Source organism: Aptenodytes patagonicus, chromosome 11, assembly GCF_965638725.1.
Source record: "Aptenodytes patagonicus chromosome 11, bAptPat1.pri.cur, whole genome shotgun sequence".
In the NCBI taxonomy this organism is placed as follows: domain Eukaryota; kingdom Metazoa; phylum Chordata; class Aves; order Sphenisciformes; family Spheniscidae; genus Aptenodytes; species Aptenodytes patagonicus.
In genome coordinates this window covers 23,840,524-23,868,307 of record NC_134959.1, presented here as the reverse complement: position 1 = coordinate 23,868,307, position 27,784 = coordinate 23,840,524, and the positions used below count along the sequence as shown (strand labels likewise).

The following is a 27,784-nucleotide window of genomic DNA, read 5'->3' as shown; positions in this document are numbered from 1 at the left end:
TATTAGCGGCATTGCTCTGAAATGCAGAAGCAAAAATGACAGATACATGTACCAAGTCAGGAGCAGACTGGGACTGAAGCTTCAAGTCCCTGATTGGTGCTCAGATAATTAGGACAATTTGCATAGGAATGCCTAATATATATATTTTTTTTAATGGGTAGTTAGGTTTATCTTTTCTACTCGGCCTCCTTAGCTTTGTTAGCAGTGAGACTGATACAGGTGTTGAGTGAATGTTGTCAGTGCTGGCCCATGGGAAGTTATTGCAGAGCTCTTCATAGCTACAGTTTTTTACAGCCAGGAAGGATGGTCGAGCCCTAGTCTGAACTTCTGTATGATATAAGCTAGTGTGTCTCTCTTAAAATATATCTGACCGTCCGCTTCAACAGCCAGAACAAATTGCTGGCAGTTCCAGACCTCAGTTTCCTCCTCTTTACCTAGTGAGGTGTTTGGTTTTTTTTTTATTTTCTCTTCCTTGAGGCTTATTTGACTGGATTAGAGTAAATTTGATTGCTCTCACATTGAAAAGTAAGGGGAGTGTAAGGACACACTTTCCCTTAACAGGGTGAATCTACCTCTGAAGCGAAGTGATGAAGCTGTATTGTGCTGGTTCTCTGCTGCTGGTTCATCTGCTATGATGTTTTTCTAGTAGTTTGTCTGCAGTTTCCATCCAACCTCATATTTTACTTTTGTCTCGTTTACAGAGGGTGCTCAGGGAGCTGGGGCTGTTGAATCAGCAGCAGGCGTGCTGATAAAACTCTTCTGTGTGCACACCAAGTGAGTATGCGTAGCAGCTGTGTATGGTCATCCTAATCCTGCACTGACCTATAGAAATTTAATTTACCAATTCCTTTTGCTCATAACAAAAACTACTTGGATGCGTAGAAACTTCTAGCTGTGGTGTATTCAGTATGGCCTTACCAGGAAGTAGACCTGCATGGTGCTGTGGCAAGCTAGTATTTTTGTCACCACGAGTACGCAGTGACTTAAAAGTTGTGCTCGTGTAAGTGCCAGGAAACCTCTCTCAAATACCCTGGGTGCCAGAACCGGGTGGCACAGCTGAATGAGGATCAGCTTCCGCTTCTTCTGTCATGGGCAGAAAACACTAAAGTGTATTCCGAGGGCATTGGTTCCATGAAGAGGAATCTTCTAAGCATTAGACTTCTCTTGGTGATTCATAAACTAATCGGAGATGCCTGTTTTATTTTTCAGGGCCCTACAGGATGTGCAGATTAGATTCCAGCCTCTTCATAGTCCTGACATGAGTGCATCCATGCCTTCCCATGGCTCTCATGAAGAATTTGGTGAGCATTTGTGTTAAATCTATCTTCAGTGTTGCTGAGCCTTTAAAGGTTGTTGGAGGCGGGCAGCAAGAGAGCAGCTTTGGGTGCCTCTTTGTAATAGAACAGAGTGGTGTCACTGCATAAAGGGTTCTGAATATGGACTACCTGGGAAGCAGGCCGCTTGATTAGAGCCCCGTGTGAGTGTGGAGCGTGGGGACGTGCTAGGCTAGAAGCGCTAATGCTTTGTGCACACTTGAATTCACCTTCCTTGGTGATTTGGCACTTGTGCCAGAAACTTGACATTTGTCTCTCGTCAGGTGGAATAGATTACAGCGACACCAGAGCTTTGGGAGTAGAGGGGACTGGGCTGTGTGTAGCATGCTCTTTCAGTTCATTCACCATTCTGGGATGTGGCTGTTAAACTCTCCTTGCATTTAGGGAAGAAAGGAAGCTTGGATCTCTTATTATCAAAGCCTGATAACATCCTCTGTTTAGCCTACAAAGAGTAAGCATGACACAGGATTTGCCTTGCCCTTAGCTTTGATTAGGTTGTTGCAGGATTTTTGCTTGTTCTTTTGGAATCCAGTATGGCAGGCAATGGCATAAGTTCATACTTTGTGGAATTAAAGCTTTAGCTTTTGGGGGAAGTTCCTGTGAATTGATTTGTATTTCTCCCTTGGAAGCCTTTCCAGACCACATGGCTGATCTAAGCACAGAAGGGCTGGGATCCGAAAAAGGATCGGTGCACGGCTCTCAACCAGACCTGCGGCGTATTGCTGATCTGCCTGTACCAGCAGACTTCCTTTCTCTCTCAAATGATGCCAAACCTAAGCTGATGACTCCAGATGCATTCATGACACCAAGTACATCTCTTCAACAGGTAACCGGAGAGCAGCACTGTTATTGGTGGTACAAGGGGTGGGTTTGGATTTTGATACTTTTGGGAACTTTTTCTAGGCAGTAATGACTCTGATAGGCTATGCTAGCTGAACGCAGAGCACACAGGAAACTCTCTGCATGTAACCAAACTGAGTAAAGACACGTTGGCACATCTAAAATGTTAAGCTGGCCTAAGCTTGTGTTGCGAGTGCTGTGTTTAGCTGCAAAACTGCTGAGGTAGCTGTGCTGTGTAGGAATACAGGTTTGCTAAATAACTGTATCTAAGCTGGGAGACCGCTCTTACTGGTTTACCCAGTTGTTTGGGGTGTGATGTAACTATAGTGGAAGAAAATATGCCATCTCTGCACATCCTGTCTGATGGGATCCTGTGGGCATGCATGTCTGAAATGATCGGGTGGTTCGATGGGACTGTATCGTCTTCTGCATCAGATCTGCAAATTGGTGATCCAGTAGCTCGGTGGGTTTTTTTGAATCTAACACAGCAGGCCTTAACTTGTACAGAAGGCAAGTCTTCTGTGCTTGCGCCAGGGATTTCGGTATCGGGAAGTGCGTGAACCATTCCTTGGGATTTGGTGACCTCTGCAAAGGATAGCAAAGTGTCTTGGTGAAGACTCATAAGCAAGCATTTACTCCTCAGTGAAGCTCTGATGGAGCAGACAGAAAACACAGAATTCCTCTTAATGCTCTGTCACATGTGCATGGCCAGCAGTGCTGCATCACGCACCGTTGGGTCCTGCTGGGCATTTCTAGAGGCTGTCTGGCACTGACAGCGTGCATCTGTCTAACTCAGCGCAGGTTTCTGCTGCCCCTTCTTGGTTACACCAACAAGCAGAAGTGCCGGAGCTCGCTGTTTCTTGGCCACTCTGCATCCAAGTGTCACATTAGTTTGTCTTAAACCTACTGAGATATTCTTGCTTTATAGCCTGCTTCTGTGCCTCTGTACTGAATTTGTGACTGTGTAGTTTTCTCCGTGTGCTTTTAGAATGGGAGTAGATGTAAATTAAAAAGTATTTTAAAAAGGGCATCCTTTAAAAAAGTGAGCTGCAATATAATTACGAGGTGTGGATTCCACTGGTGAGAAGCTGTGCTGTTTGTGTTTTCTCTGCCTGTGAGAAATTAACTGTCAGCAGTTATCTGCTGTGCTGGTACAGTTCTTACAGGCAAGGAGGAGAGTGCTTGTGAGCAGCACTCCGTGTACACATCTTAAGGCAGGGCTTCCTCCTCCGAGCGAGGGACGCAGGTTTGTCGCCACAGCTTGAACATGTACTGGAGGAGCCTGGATGAGGATGGATAGCACGTGGAGATGTGCAGAAATGGAGTTTGTGCTGAGTTGACTAACAAGAGAGCGCCACCCCGGCGGCAACTTGGGGAGCAAAGAATAAATTAAACTCATCCTAAAGGTTTTGATCTTGCTGGCAGAGTTGCTGAGTGCAGGAGTTAATTTTGTGCCTGAGGGTGGGTAGCCTTCCCAATGCAAAGATGTCCCAAGGGAGCAGAGAGAAGTTGTTGATGGGGTGATGGCTGCACATACTGTTTGCTGCAAGGAGCAGCTCACTCTTTGGTTTAAACAGTGTAACTGTTCGGTTTAAACCTGGCTTTTCACTGCTACCTATTTCATGGCAGGCTTTTTCCTGCTGGCACCAGCACCCCAGAGCACTGTAGGGTGGACGCAGCCTTGAGTTTAGCTCAATCTCTGCTCTCTGCCATAAGCACTGTCAAGCATAAGAAGCTTGGCCACGCTGGCTTTCCCATCTGAGTACTTGTGTGCTTATGTTGGTGTTCTCTGTAGGTGTTTCTTGGTAGCCAGAAGCAGCAGTGGGGGGCCAGCATATCCCACTGTGCTCTTCCCTGCTATCCGGTTAGCTAGATAGCAATACCTCTTCTTGTGCGTTGGAGCATTCTACTTCCATGTATCAGCAGTGCAGGACTTAAACCCCGTATAGACTCTGGCCTCACCAGTGGCAACAGACCTTGACAAGAGCAGTCTAGCTCAAAGAACAAAATGGGGATCTGGTGCGGAGCCCTGCAGAATGCCACTTTGCTTTGGGAGAGCAATTGCTCAATAAAAGCAATCGTGGTTCATGTGATGAGGATGTATTGGGGCTTGCCGTCAACCAGCACCTGAGCACCTTAGCATTACAACTCTACCTATTTTTTTTTTTCTATTCCCTCTTCACCAAAGACTCTTGAGGAGTTCTTCTGGAGCCAGCATTCTCAGGTTAAGTTCTGTTGTTGGACTCTTCTGTCACATCCTGACCGCTCTGTATTTTCTTACAGATCGCTGTATCTCCAGGCAGCAGCGTCAGTTCCCTGACTGCAGTCACAGCCATGAGTAGCACTTCTGTCACGGATGCCTCTATGCCCAGGTAAATAGCGCATGTATAAATAATATATCTGCAGCTGAACTGATACAATCCTTCAGGGTGGTGCAGAGCTGTAATGTATCTTGTAGGAGAGGAGATTGTAACCAGAGTTAGAAACTGGCCTGAGTCCCAACGTCCCTATATAGGCAACTGTTTGCATCTCTAATGCAGCTTGGAGTGTGCCTGTTGTCATCCACGGGGCCAACAACAGTGTCTCATTTGTGCCTCATAGGGATTCTCTTATTGCATCTCAGTTTTGTTGCTTTACATGCTTCTCCCAAAGGGCTGTCATTGTTTACAGGTAAGAGAACCCTGCAGCCGCTAAGGGCAGGGAGATAATTGAGACTGTTAGGAAAATCTTAACTAGTGTCGGGGTGGGTTGGGCTGCATAACAGGTGAAAACTTCACTTCTGGGGACTGGGAAAAGGACAAAGACCTATCCCGTAGTGTCTTGTTTCTCCCTAAACTCTGTACAGTGTGCACTGAAGATATAACTGGTCCCTTCTCTCACTGACCCCTCAAATTCTAAGAGATTGGGATGCCCCTCTTTTTTTTTTTTTGTTTTGTTTCCACCTGGTATCTCTTTGGGCTGTATGGGGACTAGGAGATGCAGGTGCTAGTTGACAGGGAGTAGCTGACCACGGTGGAAAGAGTGAGGGCCTGGAGAACGCTAGTGAAGTTTGGGTTGGGCTCTTCACCTGTGGATCCCATCTCCTCACCTCGAGTGTTTGATGCAGATCTGTATCATTAGGTTGGCCTGCTTGATTTGTTTGTGTCTCTGTTTTCTGCAGGCCATCGGAAGACTTGACTGTGAGCCCCAAGATGCAGCTGGACACCAGCCTCACACTGAGTAGCAGTAGCAGCAGTCTCCAGACTAGTCCTAGGAGCCATTCAGTTCTTATCCCAGGCCTCCCTGACAAGCTAACACCAAAGGCACCTGTTCCAGTAAGGCTCCAAATGCTGCTCCCTTCCTTCTCCTCATGGCCCAAGGGACCTCTTTCTATGGGCCTGTACAAGCTGAAATTAGACTTATTTGGATATTAACAGGGACAGCATCTGCCCTTTGGAAAACACAGCTGCTGGCACAGATCTACAGCCAGGTTTACCCGTGTTAATGGAACTTGATCTCGTGTAAAACAGCATGTCTCTGAAAACTAGAGACAGCTCTAGCTTGTGCTGTGACTATCACAATGGTTGGACATGGTCAGCCTTTGTGTTAGGAGACAGTGCTACCTGGAAAGGTTTCTTCCTCCTTGTTGGTCTGACGGGTCTGAAACAATCATTTCCTATTCCTAAATTTTTCTTCCCAGGTGTGGTACAAAACAGATTATGACCAAAGCTTGAAATTGAAATAAGTCCAGGAGATGTTCAATGTTAAAACTAACTTTTTCCCTCAAAGAGGAGGGATCCTGGAGCAGAGCAGGGAGGTAGAGCTGGTGTTACATTTTCTTTTGAAAGTGTGTTCAAACTAGCATTGGTTTAAGCGTGGTGTTAGCTCAGCTGAGAGTCCATTACAAGACCTGGGGCCCTTCTCCGTCTGCTAAACAGAGTGGGAGCACAGGGATCTCATGAGGAAAGAATACAGCTGGCTGTTTCCAGAGGTGGTTGGTGTAAGGTACCAGGGGTTCCTGGAGCGTCTCCACATTACCCTGAAGGCTCTTGTTTGATTTTTGTATTCAGGTCACGCCAGGAAACCCCTCTCTAGCACTGGAACTGCAGGAGGTGGAGCCCTTGGTGGTGCCCCAGGCTTCTCCCACCCGCGAGCGCTCGCCAGACGTCATTTCCTCTGCTTCCACAGCCATGTCCCAAGATATCCCAGAGATTGCTTCCGAGACCTTGCAACGCAGCTTTGCGGCAGCTCCGTCTGGGCTCCCCGCGGAGGTGCTGGAGCCCAGTCATCACGCAGACAGTATGGCATCCGCTGCCTCAGCCTTGCATTTGCTGTCTCCGAGGAACCGGCACAATTCAGAGCACAGCCACCACTCTTTGGACATGCCTCCAGTGGAGGTGGACAGACTGAATGCTCCGTCATTACTGGAGACTGCTTTAACTCAGGAAAATGCATCTTCTGACAGTGTTGTGAGTCAGCCGTGGCCAGCAGCTCCTGACATAACCAGAGAAACCAGGAACAGCATGGCAGACAGGTAATCACTTGGGTTTGTCTTGCTCAGGGCAATTTCTTTGTGCTTGCCAAATTGCTAGCTTGCTGAAAAGGTCTTATGTTCTGATTAAACCAGAGCACTTCTCCATCCCTCCTTTCCTTAAAGGATCTGATGATTCAACCTTCCTGTGTGCTTGGTCTGTGTATGCTGTGTCCTCAACTTCCTAGGCCAGCTCTAACAATTTGTGCTCTCTAATACCCCTTGCAGCATAAAAGATCTCTGTTAAGAAGGTAAAGAGTCTACTTTATTGGCCTTCACGTTCACCTGGGAATGGAGACTTGAGATGGGATCTTTTTTTTTGTACTCTGGAAATAAAACCAGTACAAGATAAAATCTGCCCCAGGTGATGCGTTCCTGCATGCTTTTGTTGAAAGGAATCAATTAGCACATAATTGACAGGTTTGATTGTAGGTTAATTGTATATCTCTCTTCTAGGATTGGCTCTGTGCAGCTAGCATTATAAATAAAGTATTTTAAAAGTCAGAAAACGAATGGCAATGTCTCTGTGGAGCAGGCATGCAGAATGGGCAACGTAACATACGCCTGCTTACCAGGAGCAAACTATTACGCTGGAGCAGTGCTAGGATTCATCACAGAATTAGTGTCCGTCTTGTAGTGGGACGGGAACAGTGAGATGCACCTGGCACCTCCCGAGTCTGTCTAGGCCAGGGCTGCATGCACCACGAGAGCCTGCAAACACCTTCCTTTTCAACAGGACTAGCAGGCTGAGAGTGTCAGTGCTGTCCCTCAAACTATCCAGGGCTGTTCCCTCCATCAGAATTGCAAGAGAAAGGCCTTGCCTTGTGCCTCAGCACACCTGAGGATGCTGCTTCAGGAAACAGACTCAATTCTGATGGCTCTGGGGAGGGCACCGAGGCTGTGTGTCTACACAGTGTTTTTGCTTTTGCTCATAATTTGAAGTTGAGAAAATACTTTACTGGAGCTTGCAACTCCCCTCAATCCCACTCTGTCTTTGAATTCTTCAGGACTTCTCATAGCAGAGTATCAGATCAGATATCTCTGGATCTGAGCCATTTCACTTGTGCATCAATATAATTTTTTTTTTTGACATTCCAGCTCAGTCAAGCCATCAGCCTACATGAAAGTAACGAGTGCTCACTTCTGTTTCAAGATCTTCCTGCGCGCTGAATTCAAAGAGACCTAGTTTATGGCTTAGGAGCATGTGTAATTTGCTTTCAGAACCTTTATGGAACTCAGACTGGCTTCACTGTTGCAGTTCTGTTCCGTCTGGTAGAGCTAACCCATCAAATTGGCACACTTCCCTCTGTGTACTTCCCAGACACTTGGGAGAACTGAGAAGCACTGATGATTTTTGCCCCAGTGATCAGTATTACTTATGGAAAAACAAACCCAAGATGATGCTGTTCACTGAAGTACTCTGTACTGCCCAGTTTGAGTAGTGGCTTACCTGTCTTGCATGGGTGTCTGTTGGGAGATTGTTCTTGGTTGGGGCCTGAAGCATAGCTGAGCTGCTTCTCCTTTCTTAAGGCCTGCAGAAAAACGCATGGAGAAATTTAAGTGTTTAGTACCTCTAAACAACACTTGCCACTCTCTGGATCTGTGCAGATAGATGTGGGGTGTGTGTTTGTTTGTGTTAGACCTTCTATCAGGATCTGCCGTGAGAAGTGGAGTGAGCAAATACCCAAGCAGAAAGAGACTTTTGTGATGGTATTTTCTTTTTTTTCCTCCTCTAGCCCAAGGGATGAGGTTGAAGAAAAGCACAAGAGCTCTTCCTATCATCGACACAGCTACCACCTGCTGCAGCATGACAGCCAGGATGCTAGTGCAGAACAAAGGTACCAGAGTGCTCAGCCCCCTCTCTCGCCCTGCAGGGACTCAGTTCAGGCTGCATTCGTGCTTCTGTCCCCAGCAAGCCTTCACGTGTGGGGTGAATGTCTTTGCTTTGTCTCCTGACTTAATGTGTGTATGCAGTCCGGCTTCCGTAATGTTCTGATGACTTCAGCTGATCGCGAGATTGGCCTCTGGGCATTGTCCAATTTATTCTCTGTAGGGAAAGGTTTGACTGTGCTGCTCCTAAGAGCATGGACCAAGCTTGGTTTAATTACCAGTGAAAACCTATTAAGGGATCAGTTTCCAAATACTAAGCCTTAGATAAGGTAGCGAGGGTATCTCAGGAGTTAGTTTCTTGCTTTTGACATCTTTGCTCCCTCATGAGCCACCCTAAAGCTCTGTGGGCACATTCTGTGTGCCTGGCAAGCTCAGCCCTGTTTGGCAGCTGAGGGTTCATTCTTAATCCGCACTTAAATTCAGACTGAAATGTGCAGCCTGTATTGGATGGCTGGTCAGCAGCTGAAAGACTCCAAGGTACCGAGGATCACGTACTTCCTAGGCTCAGCCTGATTCTCCTCTGTTCCTGTGATACTTGCTGCGTCAAGTGCTTTCTGTCTGTAAAGCTGTAAGGATATGCTGTGCTTGGGTTCCCTGCTGGGTCAGCGTCACATCCTAGGGCTTATGTGCTGGTGTGTGTATGCAGCAAGAACAGGCATCGTTCCGCCACGCTGCCTGAACCACAGTTGTCCCTAACGCAGAGACCCTTCAAGTCTCGTTATGCAGCACTCGAGCTCAGCCTGAGCAGACCTGGATCAAAATGGAGCAGCACATGCTGAGCTCTATAGAGGTCTCTATGTTAAAGGTCAAGGTGGCGGGCGTCCTTAGCTGTGTGACTCTGGCCGTGTGTGGATGAAGAGCAGAGTGTGACTCCCCTCCCCTTAGTGAAGGCTAACGCTGTCCAGTATTGCAAGTGATGTCCTCTCCCCTCCTGTTCCTTCATAGTGACCATGATGATGAAGTTGCAAGCTTGGCTTCTACATCAGGTGGATTTGGTGCCAAAGCGTCTACGCAGAGGCTGCCTGTGAAGGACTGGAAAGCCAAGGCATCCCCTCGGGCTTCCCCAAAGCTAAAGCGGAAGGGCAAGAAAGATGACGGGTACGCTGGGCTTGCCAGAATACAGGTGGCTGTGGGACCAGCTGTGCAGGGCCACAGCCTGATGTAGCCATTAGCAGCGAGACTAGGGTCTGAGGCTGGGCAGCGGCCAAGTGCTCCCGACCCTCGCCCCATTTTGCAAATGGCAGTAACCCCACAGAAAGTGTTGCTGGTTACTCAGACGCTGACTGCCACTCAGGGGTGCGGGAGTAGGTTCTGCACTACCTTTCCAGCTGGGACTCAAAATCCAAAATACAGCCTGGGCTTCAGAAGAATGTCTGAGAGGTAAACTGCACATTGTGGGGGGACACTGGATCCATTTGCCGGTTTCAGTGAAGGCTTCATTGGAACTGTGACACTGTGAGCGTAGCTTAACGTGGCCTCCGTTTCTGGTTGGCTTCTGAACGCTGGCACAGTGCCCTTGTTCAACAATATCTATCGTTTGTTACCTCCTTGCTGCTTTTGTGTGTTTCTAAACGTGCCCGTATGAATGTCTTGTAAGTGAAAACTGATGACTGGAAAGGTCTGCCCGTGGCAGATTAGACCAACCTGTCTGCATTAATGTGAGGAGAGCAGCACAGCTTCTGCACGGGGCTCTCCCCTCTTCCTGTGTTCCCATAGCTCCGTGATTTGGATCTCTGACTGTGCAGATTACAACGAAGATGGGCTATGGCATTAAGTTTCTGGCTGTGGTCCTGTACTGAGGCTAAGAGCTTACTGGGTCACAGAAATACCTTTCATTTTTCCTGCCTCAGTCCTTCTAAAGTTGCTGAATGGATGCTGTCTAGGAACAACAAATGTTTACTTTCCTTCTGGTAGCGTTTGAATATTCATAGATCTGTGACTTTGATGGAGACATGCAATATTAGTGGATCAGTTCAGTGTTTTTCTTTATTCTGCTGTATATGCTGGAGTGCATGACTGGTTTCTTCACCTTGAGAGCTGGAATCATTCTAGATGATTTGAAGCTCGTTAATTCTATATTTAACAAACGGGTACTTGGTTTTTCTTTGTAAAATATCAGGAGACCTTCAAAACTGTTTGGCAAAGCCTTCCCTGGCTTTGAATTTGGACAAAACTGAAAAATCAGTGTGCATTGTTCTTTGTAACAGTCCTCATTAAGACTTGGTTCAGATCTCCTCCCTGTGAAGGGATCAGTCTGTAAGGAACTTCAGGGCCTGTGAATAGTGCAAATGATGGAGTCACAGTGCTGTAAGGACTGGGATTTCATCACCTTCTGTCGCTCTTCATGTTATACTAGGCAAAACAGAAGTATGAGGTGGCGTGTAAAATCTAAAGCAACCGTAAAATGTGTGATCTGTTGTGGCAGAAAACTTGGATAATAAGAGCAGTTAATTGCCGTAATTGGATTACTACTTTTTCTCTTTTTATTTCCAGGGATGTGAACCAGTCGCCAAGATCATCTAACAACCAGGTGAGTCAGAGCTGCTCTGCAGTCTGTCCCAAGGGCATGATGCTTCAGCTCTATTTACTGTCTTACTAAAGACCTGAGAGAAAGTTCATCCCAGTTCCTTGAAGTACCGTGGGCCCCTGCTGTGCCCGAGCAGGCTGAGATGGGGCTGCGCTTGGGCTTGGCATTGCTCCGTTCTCTGACTTGCGCAGCAGAGAAGGAGCTGCTCAGTGATATCCAGACCGATGGCTTCCTTCTCACCTTTGCATATCGATGGGCATTTCTGTGTTCTCACAAGCCCTGTATCATCTAAGACGCTGCCACTCATTTCCTCTTCCCTGCTGAGATGACTCGCATGCGTCGGCAGCAGGATAAGCTGTTCCCCGCAAAGTAAGGGTCACAGTGGGACTGGCCTGTTGGAATTTCTTAGCCCTGTTGACAGTACCTTGGTATCTGGCACAAAATGCTCTCGGCCAAGTTGCGTACACTTCTTAAACTGCCCTTGATGTGTGTGCCTCCTTTAGATATTTTGAGCAGGTGACGAGACAACGAACTATAGACGTATACTTCTCCAGTTGTTTGGTTATTCATAAATGAGTGAAAGAGCTGAAAAAGTGCTCTAGGAAACCTCCTTCTTACTCTACTGATTGCACAGCTCTTTCATAAGTGTTTGAAGTCATTATTTACATTCGGAGGCCTAAACACTCTCTCTCAGTACCTGGCCAAAAGCGAACAGGATCTGCTTTCTTCTGTTTTCTTTTAGATGCCAGAGCTGTGAAGGCGGTCTTGGATCTAAACAGTTGATATTCTAAGCAACCATTTATGAATTCCGTGCAGGAACTTCATGTACCTTGCTTTATAATTTTATTTCTTGGGACAAAAGTCTTAGAAATAAGCATTAAGCTGGCCCAGTTTTCTGTTTTGTGTGTTACGCTTCAGTCCTAGGCACAGGGGTTGACTTAATACCTAGCAGAAAGCTTGACTGACCTCCGATCCTGTTAGAAATGAATGCTTGTCCTCTCCACGCATAGGTGACACCAGAGTTCCAGGATGAGCTGATGTGCATATTGAGGAGCCAACAGCGGGAGCTCTCTGAGCTGCGTCAGAACCAGATGGAGCTGCTGCAGAGACTCACGGATCACCTTGATGCCATTCAGAGCTCCCTTATGGGCCATGTGGAGAGGGTGATTGACTCCCAGCAGGAACAGGAGCGTATCCTTGTTTGCAAATGTTGCGTGGCAGTTAAGGAGCGGAAGGCTGCGAGGCAGAGTAGGGACATGAGGAAGGCTAAGAAAGTTCAAGGATCTTGGTAGCGTGGGCCATAGGTGCAGTAAAATTGCCTGGCTGCAATATCTCTTTCAGTTCCTCTCGGTCCCTTTCTAAGGGCAAGAAACTCAGAAACAGAACGGAGAAGAACTGATACTTTCTTTCTCTGTCCCACTAAATTTTCTAGTTACCCATTAAGACCATAAGTGCTGCAGCGCTGGAGTAGGCTAGAGGTGCACCTAATACGTTATCCTACGTCAGGCAGTGGCCAGTTGAGTAGGAGTAATTATGGGGTGATCCTTTCCTTCCTTTCCTCCTTAAGGCAAGTCAGTACTTGCACCAGAAATAGCATCTGACTGCCATGCTGCATGGCTGAATATAGAATTGTCTTGTCTGTACCCATATATACATCTGGTGGTCCACAGGTCCCTTACGTGTTGTCTGAAAAGTACTTTCTTTTGGTGTTTTCAAACCTGGTATCCAATCATTTTTTATTGTGTTGTGAGTAGTCAGTTCCTGTACATCTTTTGCTGCACTGAACTTGGTCATGTTCCCCAAACTGAACAGCTCTAGCCTGTTTCATGTCTGAAGCCACTCAACTTCTATGACATGACAATGATTTCTGTTTTCTCTATTAATTAGTCTTGGATTTTCCTTTTTGACCGTCAGACTGATATTTTCATAGATAATTCAGATAGCTTTCTACTGAAGTTCGGAGTCTAGAGCTATATTGTAATACTAGAATAATTTTTCCCTATCTGCACAACTTCATATCTGCACTGAATTTTGTCAGCAGCTGAATTGTCTTTTTCACTGTTTGTTTTGTTGGTGTTTGGTTTTGTTGTGTTGGTTTTTTTTTTTTTTTTTTAAGATGCACGTGCCTCTCAGTGTTTGTGTGTTGGCTCCTTCAGAAAGCTTGGTACTCGCTTTTATTAAGCCTGGGTTTGCTCCCATGCACTATATCGCTTACGTCCACCAATTCCATCCTGTAGAAACGTTTTTACCAATTTGCTTTTTATGGATATTGGGCTTCTTGGTTTCTGTAGTGGTTTTGGCTGGGATGGAGTTAATTTTCTCCATAGCAGCTCCTATGGTGGTATGTTTTGGATTTGTGACCAAAACAACGTTGATAACACACTGATGTTTTTGCTATTGCTAAACCCTGTCAAGGCCTTCTCTGTTTCTCGTGCTGCTCCACCAGCGAGCAGGCTGGGGGTGGGCGAGAAGCTGGGAGGGGACACAGCCGGGACAGCTGACCCCAGCTGACCAAAGGGATGTCCCATACCGTATGGCGTTGTGCTCAGCAGTAAAAGCTGGGGGAAAGGAGGAGGAAGAGGGGACGTTTGCAGTGATGGCATTTGTCTTCCCAAGTCACCGTTAGGCGTGATGGAGCCCTGCTTCCCTGGGGATGGCTGAACACCTGCCTGCTCATGGGAAGGAGCAAATGAATTCCTTGTTTTGCTTGGCTCACATGTGCAGCTTTTGCTTTACCTGTTAAACTGTCTTTATCTCAACCCGTGAGCTTTCTCACTTTTACCCTTCCTGTTCTCTCCCCCATCCCGCTGCAGAGGAGTGAGCGAGCGGCTGTGTGGGACTGAGCTGCCTACGGGGGCAGCTGAGTTAACCCACAATATGTAGGGAATATTACTGTCAAGCTTCTTTCAGCTGTTTGGCTTTTCTACCCTGCCTTCTAGAGCTCTTCTCTCACACTGATCATTTGTTTAAGAGCACCCTGTTGTTTACAGGAATGCATCAGCAATGTTATTAGACCCCTCTTTTACCAGAGGCGCAAATTTGCTCTCACTGAGCCTCTGGAGGTGAGGCTAGTGTCCATCTTTGTGGACAGGAGTGTTGAGGGTAGAGAGGAAGTCTGTGTTCCTTAACATGCATTCTCGTTAGAAAGAAGACTAGACCGAGCGCTGACGGAAGGACAGCAGCGCAATGGGCAGCTCCAGGAGCATCTGTCTCAGCAGCTCTCTCAGTCCCTTTCCACTGCCGTGTGTAACCGTCTGGAGAGGACCATTCGTGAGGAGATGAAGAAGACTGTACCCCAGTGTGAGTGTTGCTGCCTAGGCTTTGAAGGTGGATCCCTACAGTTAGCCCCGTAGGGATTGAAAGCATGCTGTGAGAAGTGTTGGCACTGTATGAAGTATGAGTTAGGTTACATGAAGACCAGTCATGGCACTTTAAACTGTTGCGGGCCCCACTGTAATCTGGGAAGAGGAGTTGTGGTTTGGAAGGAGTATGAGGCTCCCAGAGGGGATGCCTTTCCAGAGAGCGTGGTCTGACCTTCCAATATAGCTTCTGGAGTCTGTTCGGTGGAGGAAGGCAAAAGAGGCTAATGAGTTTGGAAATGTCGAGACTTGACTGGAGCAAACTTAAACTTGTCTTTGCCCTTCCTTGACGCGCTGGCACCGTCCATGTAAGGAAATGTTCAAAGAAATGCTGGTGGGAAAGCCTTCTGCAGCCATTGGCGTCCACCATTCTGCTTGAAGCAGAGCTACCCGCTATTCTAGATAAGGTCAGCTGTGACTTTGTTGGGGCAAGTCTTGAAAACCTTCAAGGCTGGAGCTTCCACAGCCTCTCTGGTGACTTCCAGAGCTGTACCGCCTTCCTAGCAAAAAGTTTCTCCTAATGTCCAACCTTAGCTTCCCAAGCCAGAGCTAGTGACCATTGCCGCTTGCTGTGTCATATCCAAGAATAGTTTGACTCCATTTTTTTTTTGGGGGGGGGGCTTGAAGTGTGACTCTAGGCTTAAAGCTGCAACTTTGACATGTTTGTGTTGTGCCTAGGCATTTCCAAGAGCATGGACCCTATTGCTGGCCAGCTAAGTAACACTATTGCTGCCAAGCTCACTGCTGTTGAGGGGACACTGAAAGAGAGTATCACCAAGCTGGTGAAATCAAAGGTAAGGAGAACCAGACGGTAGCTTTTCCTGGGGACACTGAGTTGTCACCTGCCTGGGTAGTGACTCCTCATACCTCTTCCCCTCACCTGTATCTCCAGGTAAGGTCAGTTTAGCTGCCAGTGGTCAAAGCTCTTGGTCTCATCCAGAGGGCGAGCTTGTGCACTCTCCTGCCTGCTTTGCCTCATTAGTCCTTTCTTTCATTTACCGAGTTGTTCATTTTCTACTAGAGCAGAGAATTCTCGCTACAGCAGTGTCTTTAGGGCCATCTCGATCAGCCAAGTGGTGAAGTTTGACTGGCTCTTCTGCTCTCCGCTCTGTTCTCCATTTCTACGTTGTTTAGGGAGCAGAAGCTCGTTGCTTACCTTGGCAGGGAATGGTGGATTGTGGGAGGGAAGCAGGGGAAGGGGAAGGGAGCCACGCTTGACTCTGCCACCTTCCCTTGCTCTACAGCTGAACTACAGGGAAATCGTGATGTTCTCTGGCAGCCCCTCAGCAAGCAGATGCTCTGCCTGCTGTAGTCATGGTGCAGCCCGGTCAGTGGAAGGAGCTGAGGGAATACACACCTCTGACACTGGGCTGTCCTTATCTGGTGTGGGTGTGTTGCAGGGACCTACAGTGTTTGTTCACATCTTTAGTCTGCAGCAGGCTGTTGTTAATTTTCTGGAATCTCTTCTGTGTGTGCTTGCAAGAACCTTACAGATACTGTTGTGAGGGCAACGGCCGACACCCTGCAGGGGCCGATCCAGTCAGCTTACAGGGAAGCGTTTCAGAGCGTCGTGTTGCCGGCCTTCGAGAAGAGCTGCCAGTCCATGTTCCAGCAAATCAATGACACCTTCAAGCAGGGCACACAGGAATGTGAGTAGGTTCTCTTCTCTGAGTTTTCTCTGCACAGCGTATTTGCATTAGTAGCTGACAACAAGTTGGCTTCTTCTTACGTCTTTGCCTTTCAGAGTTTCACGGGTGACTGTTTAACCCCTTAGCCCATCTGCAGGCGAGAGAGAACCAGAACCGAGGCGGTTTTTGTGGGTGGTGCTGTAAGAACAGAGATTCACCTCTGGTCTTTGTAGCCCATGCGGCAAAACGCTTGGCCTCATTCTGCGAATCTGTGACTTCATCTATTGAGTAGAAAAGCCCAGCTGTAGGATTACACCTGTTGTGAGGTGTAGTCACCACCCTGACATCAGGAAGATGATGTATGGAGAAGGTAGCAGTCCTGCAGCTAGGCCCTCATCTCAGAGGGGTAGTGGAATTGGGGAAGGTTTAGAGAAGGGTACAGGGATGATCAGAGGTTAGATAGTGGCTGAACAGTGTAGACAGACGTGGTCAGGCTGGAAAAAAGAAAGCTATATTCTTAAGTAAGGAAAACTGTACACTGATGCGCTGGAGAAGATCTTTCCTCTTCTCAGGCTTGGGATCCAGTTCCTCGGCCTTCTGGGAGGCCAGGCAGGTATTACTCTGCAGAGCTGGTTTCTGAGGGGGCCTGAAGTTGCCTAGTGCTGGCACAGCGACTTCTGTTGTCCATAGATCTGCAGTGTCTCCAGCTGCTGTTTATTTTGCACCCTTCCTTTTCCTCACAAGTCTCCTACAAGAAAATAGAGCTTATATTCTTCTCCCTTTTGATCAGACCAGTTCATAAAATATTTTAAAATACAGCTTTTTGATCTCTGCAGACATGATTTTTTTTTTTTTGTCAGAAATGTTCCTCCTCTTTCTTCATTGGCATTGAACTCCATCACTAATGCAGGTCACAACTCACACTGTGTATGAAATAAAATACCCTGGCTCCCACCTTTATCTTGCCCTGAACAAACACTGCCTGTAAAGGTCTGTCGCAAGAGAACTGGTGGCTTTGTTGCTGTGTCATGTAATCCTGCATGATGGGGAGGCTGGAAGCAGGGTTTCTAGGTTAGTGTAACGCAGCCCAAAGCAAGGCTTGCGCGTTCTCTCTCCCCTGTGCTCATACACTGGCTCAGTAATCGTTTCTGCTGGAGAACGTGTAGAGCCTGGCAGCTGGATTTCTGCCCTGACCATCTCCACAGGTACCGATGGCACAAACGTCTTCCTTTCTCGTTGTTGCAGATATCCAGCAGCTTGAGACTCACTTGAAGAACAAGAAGGTACGAGAACAGGAGGCCCGGGACCCGCTGCTGAATCAGCTTCGACAGCTCATCAGCACCTTCCAGAGCACCACCGAGCAGCTGGCTTCCACTGTCGCAGCCAGCGTCCACGCTGAGGTGCAGCATCAGCTGCATATTATCGTGAGCAAGTAAGTTGGCAGCTGGGCTTGTGGAGAGAGATGTCAGCAGGAGGTATATACATGTGCATAACAAAAACCTCTCCCTGCTCGTTGTGGAACAAGCCATTTGTCACTGTAGGGCTGCTTGTTGCCTCTGTGCACAGTATGACAAAGCGTGTGGGCTGGTGTAACTGTTGCCCTGTAGGGCACAAAACGAAGACCACAGAAGGTTTCTAACAACCAGATGTATCGCTGCTGCGTGTGGGAGCTCAGGGCCTGCTTTTCACAGCGTCCCGTGTGCATGTTGGAGGACAGAAGGACCAAAGGCAGCCCAAAAGCACACTGAATTCTGACTAGCCTTCCTGTTCTGAAATGTTCTTCTAGTCTTTTGAGGGCTTTTCTTCTTTACTCTGTGTCCTCAGGCATACCAACAGTTTCTGCGGGCTACTCTGTCCTCCCAACTGCTCTGCAGCAATTTGTGCTTGGCCATCCTGGTTTCAAGATGCGATCCTGGCGGTGCCTTCAGCGCGTTCGCACCGTGAAGCTGGTGGCAGGTTGCCAGGCGTTACGACTGGCCGGTGGTCACCTGCAGGGCAGAATGCCCCTGTCTATTTTAAGCCGCTAGAACATATGTCAGAGCACAATCGGGGTCTTTGATGCAGACCAGACTTGCCAGAAAGGCTGCCAGACTAAATTCTGGTCTCGTTGCACGGGCTGCGCTTGCTCCCAGGGAAGTCCTGCTATTCTACCTGTGGTAGAGCAGGTTTGATGCTTTGTACCCTTTGTAAGGGGGGAGGATCCAGCCCTTGGGGGGGGAAAAGGTGTAACACACAGCAGCGGAGCCTGCGCTGTGAACTGGTCTCGTGTGAAGTCAGAGGCGCAGCGGAAGTGTGTTCTCATTCCAAAGGTGTCATCTGCAGGCTAGGAAACTGCATCTAACAGATCTGATACAGAAAGCTGGGCCCATTCAGGGAGGAACCCAGAGCTTAGTAGCCTTGCTCGTAAGCCAGAGACATTAAAGATTTAAAACGCTGTATAATGAAAGACTTAGTTCCCTGAAACATCGCTTTCCCGCAGAGAATCCCGGCATCGGACGTCGTGTTGTTGGCCACAGGGCTGCCTTACGCAGCGTGTTTCCGATGGGATGCCTGTGTCTCAGAACAATTTGTATTAACCCTTTGGTAGCCACACTAAAATAAGCCAGCAAGCCTGTGCTTTCTCGCTGGTACAAGCTTTATGCGATGTTGTCCCTCAGCTCTTCATCTTCAGAGATGCCTGTTTGTTGTGTGGTTTTTTTTTTTTTTTTTAGCATGCAGGAGTCTATTTTGGCCCAGGTGCAGAGAGTCATTAAAGGAGAAGTGAGCCTGGCTATGAAGGAGCAGCAAGCAGCTGTCACCTCGAGCATCGTCCAGGCAATGCGCTCGGCAGCCGGGACTCCGATCCCCTCTGCTCACTTGGATTTCCAGTCTCAGCAAACTCACATCCTTCAGCTGCTTCAGCAGGGACAACTCAACCAAGCTTTCCAGCAGGTACCTAGGCTTCCTGGTAGTGGGCATCGCTGCTTGTTGGGGGACGGAGTGGGGGGGGAAAGGGCTTTTTGAGCTGGGGACATAATCCCACAACTCATACAGTTAAGTTCCTTCTTCCCTGCTCGTGCCCTGTCAGGACAGCGTCAGCGCTCCAGTAAGCCGGAGTGTTTTGCCATCAGCAGTGGCACGTGGTGCACCCCCGAAGAGCAACAGCTTCATAAGCCTCTCCAGGCAGATCTACCAGCTGGGGCCTGACCTTGCCTTTGTCTTTGAATATTCAGGCAGATCCATTTGATCTGCTGCAGACAGACTCCTCTGGGAATAATAGCAGTGCCGTGCCAGTGGGCTGGCAGGGGATGCAGACACGGCCCTGCTCCGTGCTGCAAACTGTAACCTGCTCCCCTCTGCCTGGTTGGGGTCTGTTCAGCTTAGAACAGACACAGGTGTCCTCTGAGCATAGACTGAGAGCCTAAATACAGCCCTGCTTGCATGTACAGCAGGGTTTGCAGAGACCACTTCTTCCAGAGGAGGCTGGCGAGCCATTGAGCTGCCCCGAGGCAGAGGGCTGCCTCCTGCTCTGTCCTGTGTCCCTCACCTGCCTGTTGTTTCCTCTGCGTTTCTAGCTGTGTCTTCCTTGCAGGCTCTAACAGCAGCTGATCTCAACCTGGTCCTGTATGTCTGTGAGACTGTGGATACTCAGCAAGTATTCGGACAGCATCCATGCCCGCTGTCCCAGCCGGTGCTGCTCTCTCTCATTCAGCAGCTCTCCTCGGATTTGGGTACTCGTACGGAACTGAAGTTGAAGTGAGTACGATCAGAGCACCGGGTCTGAACCTGTGCAGACCTGTTCCTGGCTCTGGCTTTAGATTCACTGCCTGGAAGTGGAAGGTGGTGCTTCGACGAAGGTTGGAGCTTCTGTAGCCTGTTACTGGCACGTGAACAACCAGTAGTGACTTGGAAAACGATACAGGCATTGCCACGGAAAGCTTTGCTGCCCAGAGGTAGTTGTAGAAGGGGTACCCAGCTGTAGGTCCTGTTACCTCCTGGACTGTAGTCTGTAAGTAGTATACGTGGGCTGTGCAGCGATCTCCCTTTAACCAAGGAACAATTCCGCTGTGGAGGTAAAAGGAGGGATAGTGCCATGTTTCCTGGACAGCTTAATGTCCAGAGCAACTTTGCTCTGTTCTCAATTTTTAACCCGTCGCTGGTCTCCGTGTCGGCAGTTTCTTGTCGTGACTGCCAGGCAGGCTCAGTGGGAGGTGGCAGCAGGAGCTACTGGAAGTAATGTCTGTTGGATGGTCTAAGCAAAGTTCATGTGACAACATAGTGACTGTGCTGATACTTGCCATGAACATTTTTACTGAGTGAGTCAAAACCCTGTTATCTGTCCTAAAAAACCTAACTTGTTAAGGTACCTGCAGGTTTTAACCATGGCTTGCATAGAAAAATGACTTAAATCAAGCTTTTAACTCCAGTTAACAATAGGCGTAAAGCAAGCTAGAAAAACTGAAAAAGAGCTCTAAGTCACAGGCGAGCTGGTAATCCGAGTTAAAGTTGCTGCTGTCAAGTTCAAGCTGGTCTGTTAGTGGAAACCGTTTGCGGTGACCACGTTGCCTTGCTCTCAGGCTGAGGTTTGAAAGTTTATGGCTCGTCTGAACTTCGGAACGGCTTGTTGGTAAAACTTTTGCTCTTCCCCCACCCCTTCCATAGACATATTGGAAGAAGACCTTAAATATATCCCTACACGAAATAGGCCTCACTGCTGAGGATTTTTACTGTCTGATAAGTGACTAATTCTGCTTATGCTAAAAAGGCATCAAAGAAAATATCTATGGAGCTGCGACCAGGCCTGGCCTGTAGCCAAGTGCCACCGCCAGCTCTGCAGGGAGTTCCAGCTTGCTGTTGTGCCTGCTTGGTTCAGGCGGGCAGGCTGTGTTGCACGTACCGCAGGCTGGAAAATACATAGGCTGCCCTTAGGTGTTGAAGAAGGGATAGGTGGACTCGGTAACGTTTATTTTCTGATGGCTGAACGTACTGCGCCGAGTTTGGGGCGGGGGGGGGGAGCAGAATTGTGCATCTTCAGTGCTAAAATGAACTGAATCGGATTGGGATCGCACGTTGGGTTTGGTTCTAACCCTGGTCTCTCTCCTTCAGTTACTTGGAGGAAGCGGTGATGCACCTGGACCACAGCGACCCCATCACCCGAGACCACATGGGGTCAGTCATGAACCAGGTGCGGCAGAAGCTCTTCCAGTTCCTCCAGGTGGAACCCCACAACACGCTGAGCAAGCCTGCCCGTCGCCTCATGATCATGCTCCAGGGCCTGGTCACCCCCGGCATGACCTAGGAGGACCTGGCTTATCTTGTGGGCTGCTCCATGGAAGCCCACCCAGCAGATCCAGTAGTTACTAACCACGTATGGCTTGTGTTAAGAGCTCTTGCCAGGAAACCTATCAACATGTGTGTGATGTCTCTAAGGCAAACGCCACCTGTGTATAGTCCCAAATAGTCACTGAACGCTCACTTGGCTTATTTTCCTAAATAGCCTCTTTTTGAGAGAATTAAGTCTCTTCTCCACCTGCCCATCCGTCCCTGAGGCCTGGCCGGCAGTCCAAGTCGCAGTCAGCAGAAGCCGGTGGATTTCTTACCCCTTTAGCTTGGAGCCTGCTGCCGTGAGCAGAGGAGAAGGGAGGTGCACGCTGGGCCCCGAGTGAGGGGGCCGCCGGGGCCACGTGCTCCTTGGTGACCAGAAACTAGTACCCGTATCTTAGTCAAGGACTCAAACTCCTCCTCCCTGGTGGGGTGAGTAGCTGGGAGGACATCAGCCGAGCAGGAGGGGGGGGTGGTGGTGGTGGTGTTCATTAACTCCAGCCACCGCAGTGGGGTGCCCAGCCCATCCTACCTGGTGCAGGCAGGTTTGGGCAGGGGGGCTGTGCCTGTGTATGCCTCCGGAGTGACCCGAGGAGGTGCTCTGGGGGGTGGTGGTGGGGGGTGTCAGGCAGCAGCAGCTGCGAGAGCCCCTGGGGGGGGCCATCGGTTCTGTTGTGTATCGGAGCATGTCCATGGTTCAGATGTTAGTTTTGATTTTACACCAGGGTTTTTCTTTTTATCTGAATTTTTTTTTTTTTTTTTTTTTTTTTTGGAAATAACATTAAGAACAATTCAATAAACAACTTTTTGAGAAAAAACAAGAAAAGGTGGTGCTGCCGAGGGAAGGCTGCACGGCCTTTGGAGCCAGCCCTGGAGCACGTGAAACGGCTTGGAGGGCCAACCTCCGGGCCGGAGCCGGCGGCGAGGGGCCGGCGCGACCCTCCTCTTCCCCGATCTCGCCCCGCGGCTCTGCCGGAGCTTTCCTGGGCGAGCCCCGCCGGGCGCAGCGCTCTGCCCTTCCCGGGGGGCGGCCTCCTCTCCGCGGGAAGGAGGCGCCGATTCCCCCTTTCCACCCCCAAAGCGTCTCCTGCTGCTCCTCCCTCCCTCCCTCCCGGGCTCGCAGGGTCTGGGGTCCAGCCCCGGGGTGGGGGGGGGGGGCTCCTCCGCCCAAGCAGCGGGGCGCAGCTCCGGGGGTGGGGCCGGGGGCGGGGCGGCGGGGCCGGGGCTGCCGGCGGCGGAGCGCGGAGCGCACGGCGGTGGCGGCGGCGGCGGGGTCCGCACCATGGGCTGCGGCTGCTGGCGGCTGCTGGGCGTCGTGTGCCCGCTGCTCCTGCACCTCGGTGAGTGCCGCCGGGACCCGGCAGCCGCCCCGCGCCCGGGCTGTGCGGGGCTCGCCGGTGGCTGCGGGTCGGACGTCCCCGGGCTGTCTCTGCCGGGGCTGGGGGAGGCTGGCGGGTGGGAGCGGGACCCCCGGCCGCCTCCGGCTTCCTTGCCCCCGCGCCGGCCGTACCCTCCCTAGCTGCGGGGAGCGGGGTGCCCGGTTGCCCCGAGGCTTGGTGATCCGCCGTCGCCTCGTCTCCTGCCGTCCTGCAGTGCCGGGCAAGGAGGAAAGCGGCTTCACAGCGCTGCCCGGGGGCCCCTCTGCTCAGGCGGGGACAGTCCCCAGGCTCCGGCTCTCCAGCCCGGAGCAGTGCCCCAACCTAGACCTGTCCGCCAACCCCACGCTCCTGGTGGCTTTCCCTGCCTGCCCTCCTTCACCAGGGGCCTGGAGGGCACCCTGCCCGCTGCGGGACAGTCGTCCGGCAGATCCTGTGCCTCGCCAGCACCAGCGTGCCACCTCCACGCTCTCCCTCTCCTCCCAGAGCCGAGGGAGGACACTGTCCGGCTCCAGGCGCAGCGGTACCCAGTGGCATCCCTGCCCCGGAGAGGGATGCAGGAGCCCGGGGGCTAACTTGGTCCGGCGCTGCACGGAGGGTGGAGGATGGGGACTGCCAAGCCTGGGACAGTTTTTGGGCTCAGAGGGTGGATGATTCCGGCCCTTCCCCAGAAGCAGGACGGCTGCGTCGGCGCTCGCTTGGAGCCAGCGACGCTCTGCAGCGCCCTGAGCTCCCTCCCTGCCTTTCACTTGGGGCTCCCTCCCTGACGGAGCCGGGGGCAGGTTTTTCCCACATGGTTTTGCGACGGGGTAGCAGAGATGATTTGCTCTCCTGGTTTCTCCTTCCTTGCCTGCCCTGCCCAGCCTCGTGCCGAGGGAGCTGGGTGGAGGGGAGGGCTCATGCCGGGCGTTAGAGGAGCCCAGGAGGCCAAAACCCAGCCTGGGGCAGGGACCAGCCGGCCGAGGGAAGGCATCTGCCGGCCCTACCAGCCGGTGTGTCCCTGGGCTGGTGGGAGACGTGCTTGTTGCCCGGCTGGGTCGAAAGAGGAGCAACAGATCCCACTTTCTCTATCGATACCTGCGATATTTGTGACCCCCGTGGCTGGCATCAATCTGAGACTTTCCTCAGTGATGTGCTCGGAGGGGTTTCTCGTCGCGAACACCCGCCGTGCTCCGTGACAGGCTGAGTTTTCAGGCTCGCCCCGGCACTAGTCTCGGCCACAGCCACTTTGCTCAGGGCCTTGTTCCAGGGGCACAGGCATGGGATGCCAGCGGCACGGCACACGGCTCCCTGGAGACATCCTGGCTTCCTTGGCAGCCACCGGGCAACTTTCGACTGTTTCTGGGGTCACCTTCCTGCAGGGGACTGTCCTCACGCCTTTTTAGCATCCTCAGCTTGGAAAGCTCCCGGGCGCACACCCACGGCACTTCTGAAAGTCTCGCAACTCCCATGACATGGCCCAGGGAACCCACATCCATCCGGCCCTGCGGGACACCCGGGGCAGAGCCGAGCCGACTGCCTGGCGTTTCCCTGTGACCCGGCCACACACCAGCTCTTTTTGGGCTTCCCCCCGGCCGTGGATGGCACTCGTGGTCGTCCCCAACACACCCTGTCACCAACCATCCCATGGCCGGCACTGGGGTTCGGCCAGTCCCGGTGGTTCATCCCTTGCGGAGCAGAGCAGGGAATTGGGGCTTCCCAGGGTGAAGCAGCCAGAGTTGCACTTGTGCCTCTTCCTTCTGTGCTTTTCCTTCCCCTTCCCCTTTTCCTTCCCCTTTTCCTTCCCCTTCATCTTCCCCCTTTCCCCTTCCCCTATTCCCCTTCCCTCCCACTGCAGTAGGAGCAGGGACTCCAGCTTGCCGAGCCTTTGCTTTTGTTTTTATTCTGTTGTAGTCACAAATTAATCTTTGCTGTTAGGGGATAAAAGCCGGGACAGATGGCTCCGGGGAGAGCCTGGGAGGCCCGAGGCGTAGCGGCCGGCACGCTGCTCTTCCCCTGCGGCTAATGGCATCATCGCTTGCGGGGTCATCACATCGTGCCATGTCGGGCCCCCGGGCCAGGAGCGAAGGTTCACTCCAAGCACCTGAGGAGAGGATGCCGGGGGTCTGGTGGGATGCGGATGGGGGTGCCAGCCCCTCGCCACATTTTGGAGCCCGGTGTCACCCCCACCCGGTGACACCCGCACCCCATGCGCCCCTGAGCCGGGCGGGCAATGGCTGTCGGGGGGGTCCACGGGGGCTCAGCTCCATCTCTCCTGTTCCCCGCAGCCGCGAGCCAGGAACCCATCAGCATGGCGGGGAAGTGCGACACCATCTACCAGGGCTTCGCCGGCTGCCTCATCAGCCTGGGGGACAGCATGGCCCAGAGCGTCCGGCGGCAGCGGGAGGAGGGCGGCGAGGAGGCGGAGGAGCTGGACACCATCTGCAAGTGAGTGTCCCCGTCCCCGTGGGAGCTGCTGGGACGGCCGGGTGACCGGCCACCAGCGGTCCCCCTCACTCCTAGCCCGTCTCCCCAGGTCCTGGGACGACTTCCACGCCTGCGCCAGCGAGGTGCTCTCGAGCTGCCCCGAGGAAGCAGCCGCCATCTGGGAATCGCTGCGCCAGGAGTCCCGCAAGATCCAGTTCCAGGGGAACCTGCAGGAGCTGTGCAGCGCCCGGGGACGCCTGGCCAGCGCCCGCGGCTCGCCGCCCGCCGAGACCAACCAGGCCACGCTGCGGGGCTCAGCCACCCCCCCGCGCCCCCGTCTCCTGGCCCTGCTGGCCCTGCCGCTGCTGGTGCCCCGGCTCTAGCCCTGCCCGCCCGCGGGGTGCCCGGCCGATGCCCCGGGTCGGTCCCCCGGCGCTGGCCGGGCACTGGCGCCCGTGGTTCCCGCCAAGCCCACCCCTCCCCTGCGCATCCCTCGCGGGGCACGGTCCTCTCCAGCAGCCCCTCAGATGGATTTATATTTATATTAAAAGATGCTTTTACATTTCTCCTGTCTCTCTGCCGTGGGATGCCCCTCGCGTTCTTCCCAAGCTCTGGATTTGCACCGGGGATTGGAGAGGAGACGCTCCCTGGACCAGCCCCCGGGGAGGGTCACCGGGGGGGGCCCTGCGGCTCTGTCCCCCCGGCACATAGCCCGCAGCCACGCCGGGCAGCCCACGGGACCCCCCCGGCCGCGGGGAGGGCTGGACTGGGGATTCCCACCGCCCTGCCGTCACCTGACAGCTGCTTTTCAGGGCTAGACGTAAAGGATATTCCCTTTAGAGATGGGTCAAATGGTTTCTTCATTTTAAAGGGCACCTTAGGAAAACAGAGTGCGTGTATTTCTCTTTTTTTCTTTTCGGCAGCCGATAGCTTGTCCTCTGACGGGCAACTCCAGCGGCATCAGACAATTTTCTGAAAGAAATCCCATTTTCCATCCCTTTTATTTTGGCCCTGCTATATTTGGTCCTATTAACGGTCATCAAGGAAATGGGGGTTTGCAGGGAAAAGAGGAGGGTTTTTTTTTAGGTGAGATGATACAGGTGAAAAAACTGAAGCTCTCATCCAGGTCCACGTGGGAGTCGCTGAAGTTAAACCAAGACGACGTGCTGGAGTTTAACTTGGTTAAACTTGTGTCAGTCGACGGAAGATGCTGTCATTCCCGTCCCTGTTGCTGTTAGGCTGCAAACTTCAGATTTTTTTTTTTCCTAGCATACTAAAACCCATCATGGTAAACCAGTTCCCCTAGACGTGGGTTGGCGAGGCGACCTCCCCGCTCTCCGGGGAGCAGCCATCTCCCCCTGCCCCGCCACCTAAAGGGACGTTACAATCGCATATGGGCCACCCCGTCTATTGCACAGATCAACGGCTCCTCGCTGGCGCGGCCCCGCGGCTCCCGGCAGCGGCGGCAGGTAGATCTGGCCGGCACGTGGGACACCATCCCTCTCGGTAAAGGCAACAGCACCCGGACCATCAAAATCCTCCGGCCAACGTGAGTGCCACCGTGTCCTGGAACTGCGGCAGCCCCATCTGCCGCGCGAGGCTCGGCTGCGAGCAGGAGCGATGAGAAAAGCAGCTACGTGCCGTGAGTAGCGAGATGCTGCAGTGTCTTTGATTCCCGGGGTGACTTCAAGGCCGTCCCAGAAACATCCCCGCGGCTGGTCACAGGGCACAGTTGTGGTTTTGGTCCAGGGAAGTGTTTGCACGCTGGCCCGTGTCCAACAGCCTTCGGCGTGCAAGCGAGAAGCTTAATTATCGCTGTCCTCATCGAGCCAGGGAAAATTATTGCTCGTTTCGTTGCAAAACCTCTTCCTGCGAGGTCCGGCCACTTAAACGTGTGATCCCCGACCTCTGGGACGTCACCGCAGCTGCTCCGGTCACCTGCCGGCAGCCGGGGCCGGGAAATGCTGCCTGGATTGTTGTGCCGTGGTGCATCCCGGGGGGCTGAGCGGTCGCTGCCGATCCCTCAGCTTTCCGGGGGGGACCCCCTATTTCTTTCATGCTGTTTATTTCATTAACCAGCCTGGAGCTGGCTTGGGGAGGGACACAAAACGTCGCGTGGGGAGGAGTGGGGATGGGCTGCCGGCAGCCTTTGCCAGGGGACGGCGCCAAGCCCGGGGCTGGGTCCCCCATGGAACACGGGGCAAAACGCCATCCCGGCTCTCCTCGGCCGGCAGCTGCCGCTCCCCGTGTTTAACGCTGGCGCCGGGGGGATAATCCACCGATTCTTTCCTTCCCAGTTCCTGACAATCCTGTGTTTAAGGGTGAATTAGTGCCGGATCCCCACAGGGGGGCTAAGAGGATAAACGCCGGACGGGCACCGACCACGCACCCGCGCAGCGCCCGTCGCCCTGCCGGCACCTCCGCGGGGCCAGGAACGGTGGGCTCGCTGCCGCGGGCTGCTCCCCATTGTCCTGCAGCAGGGTGGCGGGAGGTGGCCGGGGAGCTGGAGGGCCACCGAAGCGGTGCTCTGCCAGGCCGTCACCGCGATGGTGACCCCGGCGTGCAGCAAACCGCGTCGCTTCGATCCAAAGACGCCGGGTGTTTGATCCTGCA

General features: G+C 51.9%; 2 protein-coding genes across 3 annotated transcripts in view; both read left to right on the top strand.

Moving 5' to 3' along the window:
* The window catches only part of EDC4 (enhancer of mRNA decapping 4), a 37,272-nt gene extending 15,731 nt beyond the window's left edge, over positions 1–21,541 (top strand). Inside the window, exons 13-29 of one of the 2 annotated variants that reach the window (XM_076349536.1) lie at positions 702–774; positions 1,210–1,301; positions 1,964–2,160; positions 4,458–4,546; positions 5,335–5,488; positions 6,224–6,687; positions 8,421–8,522; positions 9,520–9,672; positions 11,068–11,104; positions 12,112–12,292; positions 14,246–14,401; positions 15,139–15,254; positions 15,944–16,109; positions 17,334–17,520; positions 18,800–19,019; positions 19,660–19,823; positions 21,174–21,541. In XM_076349536.1, the coding sequence (XP_076205651.1) occupies positions 702–774; positions 1,210–1,301; positions 1,964–2,160; positions 4,458–4,546; positions 5,335–5,488; positions 6,224–6,687; positions 8,421–8,522; positions 9,520–9,672; positions 11,068–11,104; positions 12,112–12,292; positions 14,246–14,401; positions 15,139–15,254; positions 15,944–16,109; positions 17,334–17,520; positions 18,800–19,019; positions 19,660–19,823; positions 21,174–21,366 (2,744 nt within the window). In that variant the 3' untranslated portion in view covers positions 21,367–21,541. The remainder of the gene's footprint in view (positions 1–701; positions 775–1,209; positions 1,302–1,963; positions 2,161–4,457; positions 4,547–5,334; positions 5,489–6,223; positions 6,688–8,420; positions 8,523–9,519; positions 9,673–11,067; positions 11,105–12,111; positions 12,293–14,245; positions 14,402–15,138; positions 15,255–15,943; positions 16,110–17,333; positions 17,521–18,799; positions 19,020–19,659; positions 19,824–21,173) is intronic. The other variant, XM_076349537.1, reaches the window with a different exon arrangement.
* A 1,112-nt stretch (positions 21,542–22,653) lies between these two features.
* NRN1L (neuritin 1 like) lies at positions 22,654–25,736 on the top strand. Its single transcript, XM_076349007.1, has 3 exons — positions 22,654–22,729; positions 25,033–25,192; positions 25,281–25,736. The coding sequence occupies exons 1-3, from the start codon at positions 22,672–22,674 to the stop codon at positions 25,552–25,554; spliced, it is 492 nt and encodes a 163-aa protein (XP_076205122.1). The 5' UTR covers positions 22,654–22,671; the 3' UTR covers positions 25,555–25,736.
* Positions 25,737–27,784: the final 2,048 nt, after the last annotated feature.

Excerpts from the sequence above, each read along its gene's own strand:
- NRN1L (XM_076349007.1), top strand. The coding sequence starts at position 22,672 with ATGGGCTGCGGCTGCTGGCGGCTGCTGGGCGTCGTGTGCCCGCTGCTC. Across the intron at positions 22,730-25,032 it reads CCCGCTGCTCCTGCACCTCG|CCGCGAGCCAGGAACCCATC; the intron begins GTGAGTGCCGCC and ends TGTTCCCCGCAG. Across the intron at positions 25,193-25,280 it reads GAGCTGGACACCATCTGCAA|GTCCTGGGACGACTTCCACG; the intron begins GTGAGTGTCCCC and ends CCGTCTCCCCAG.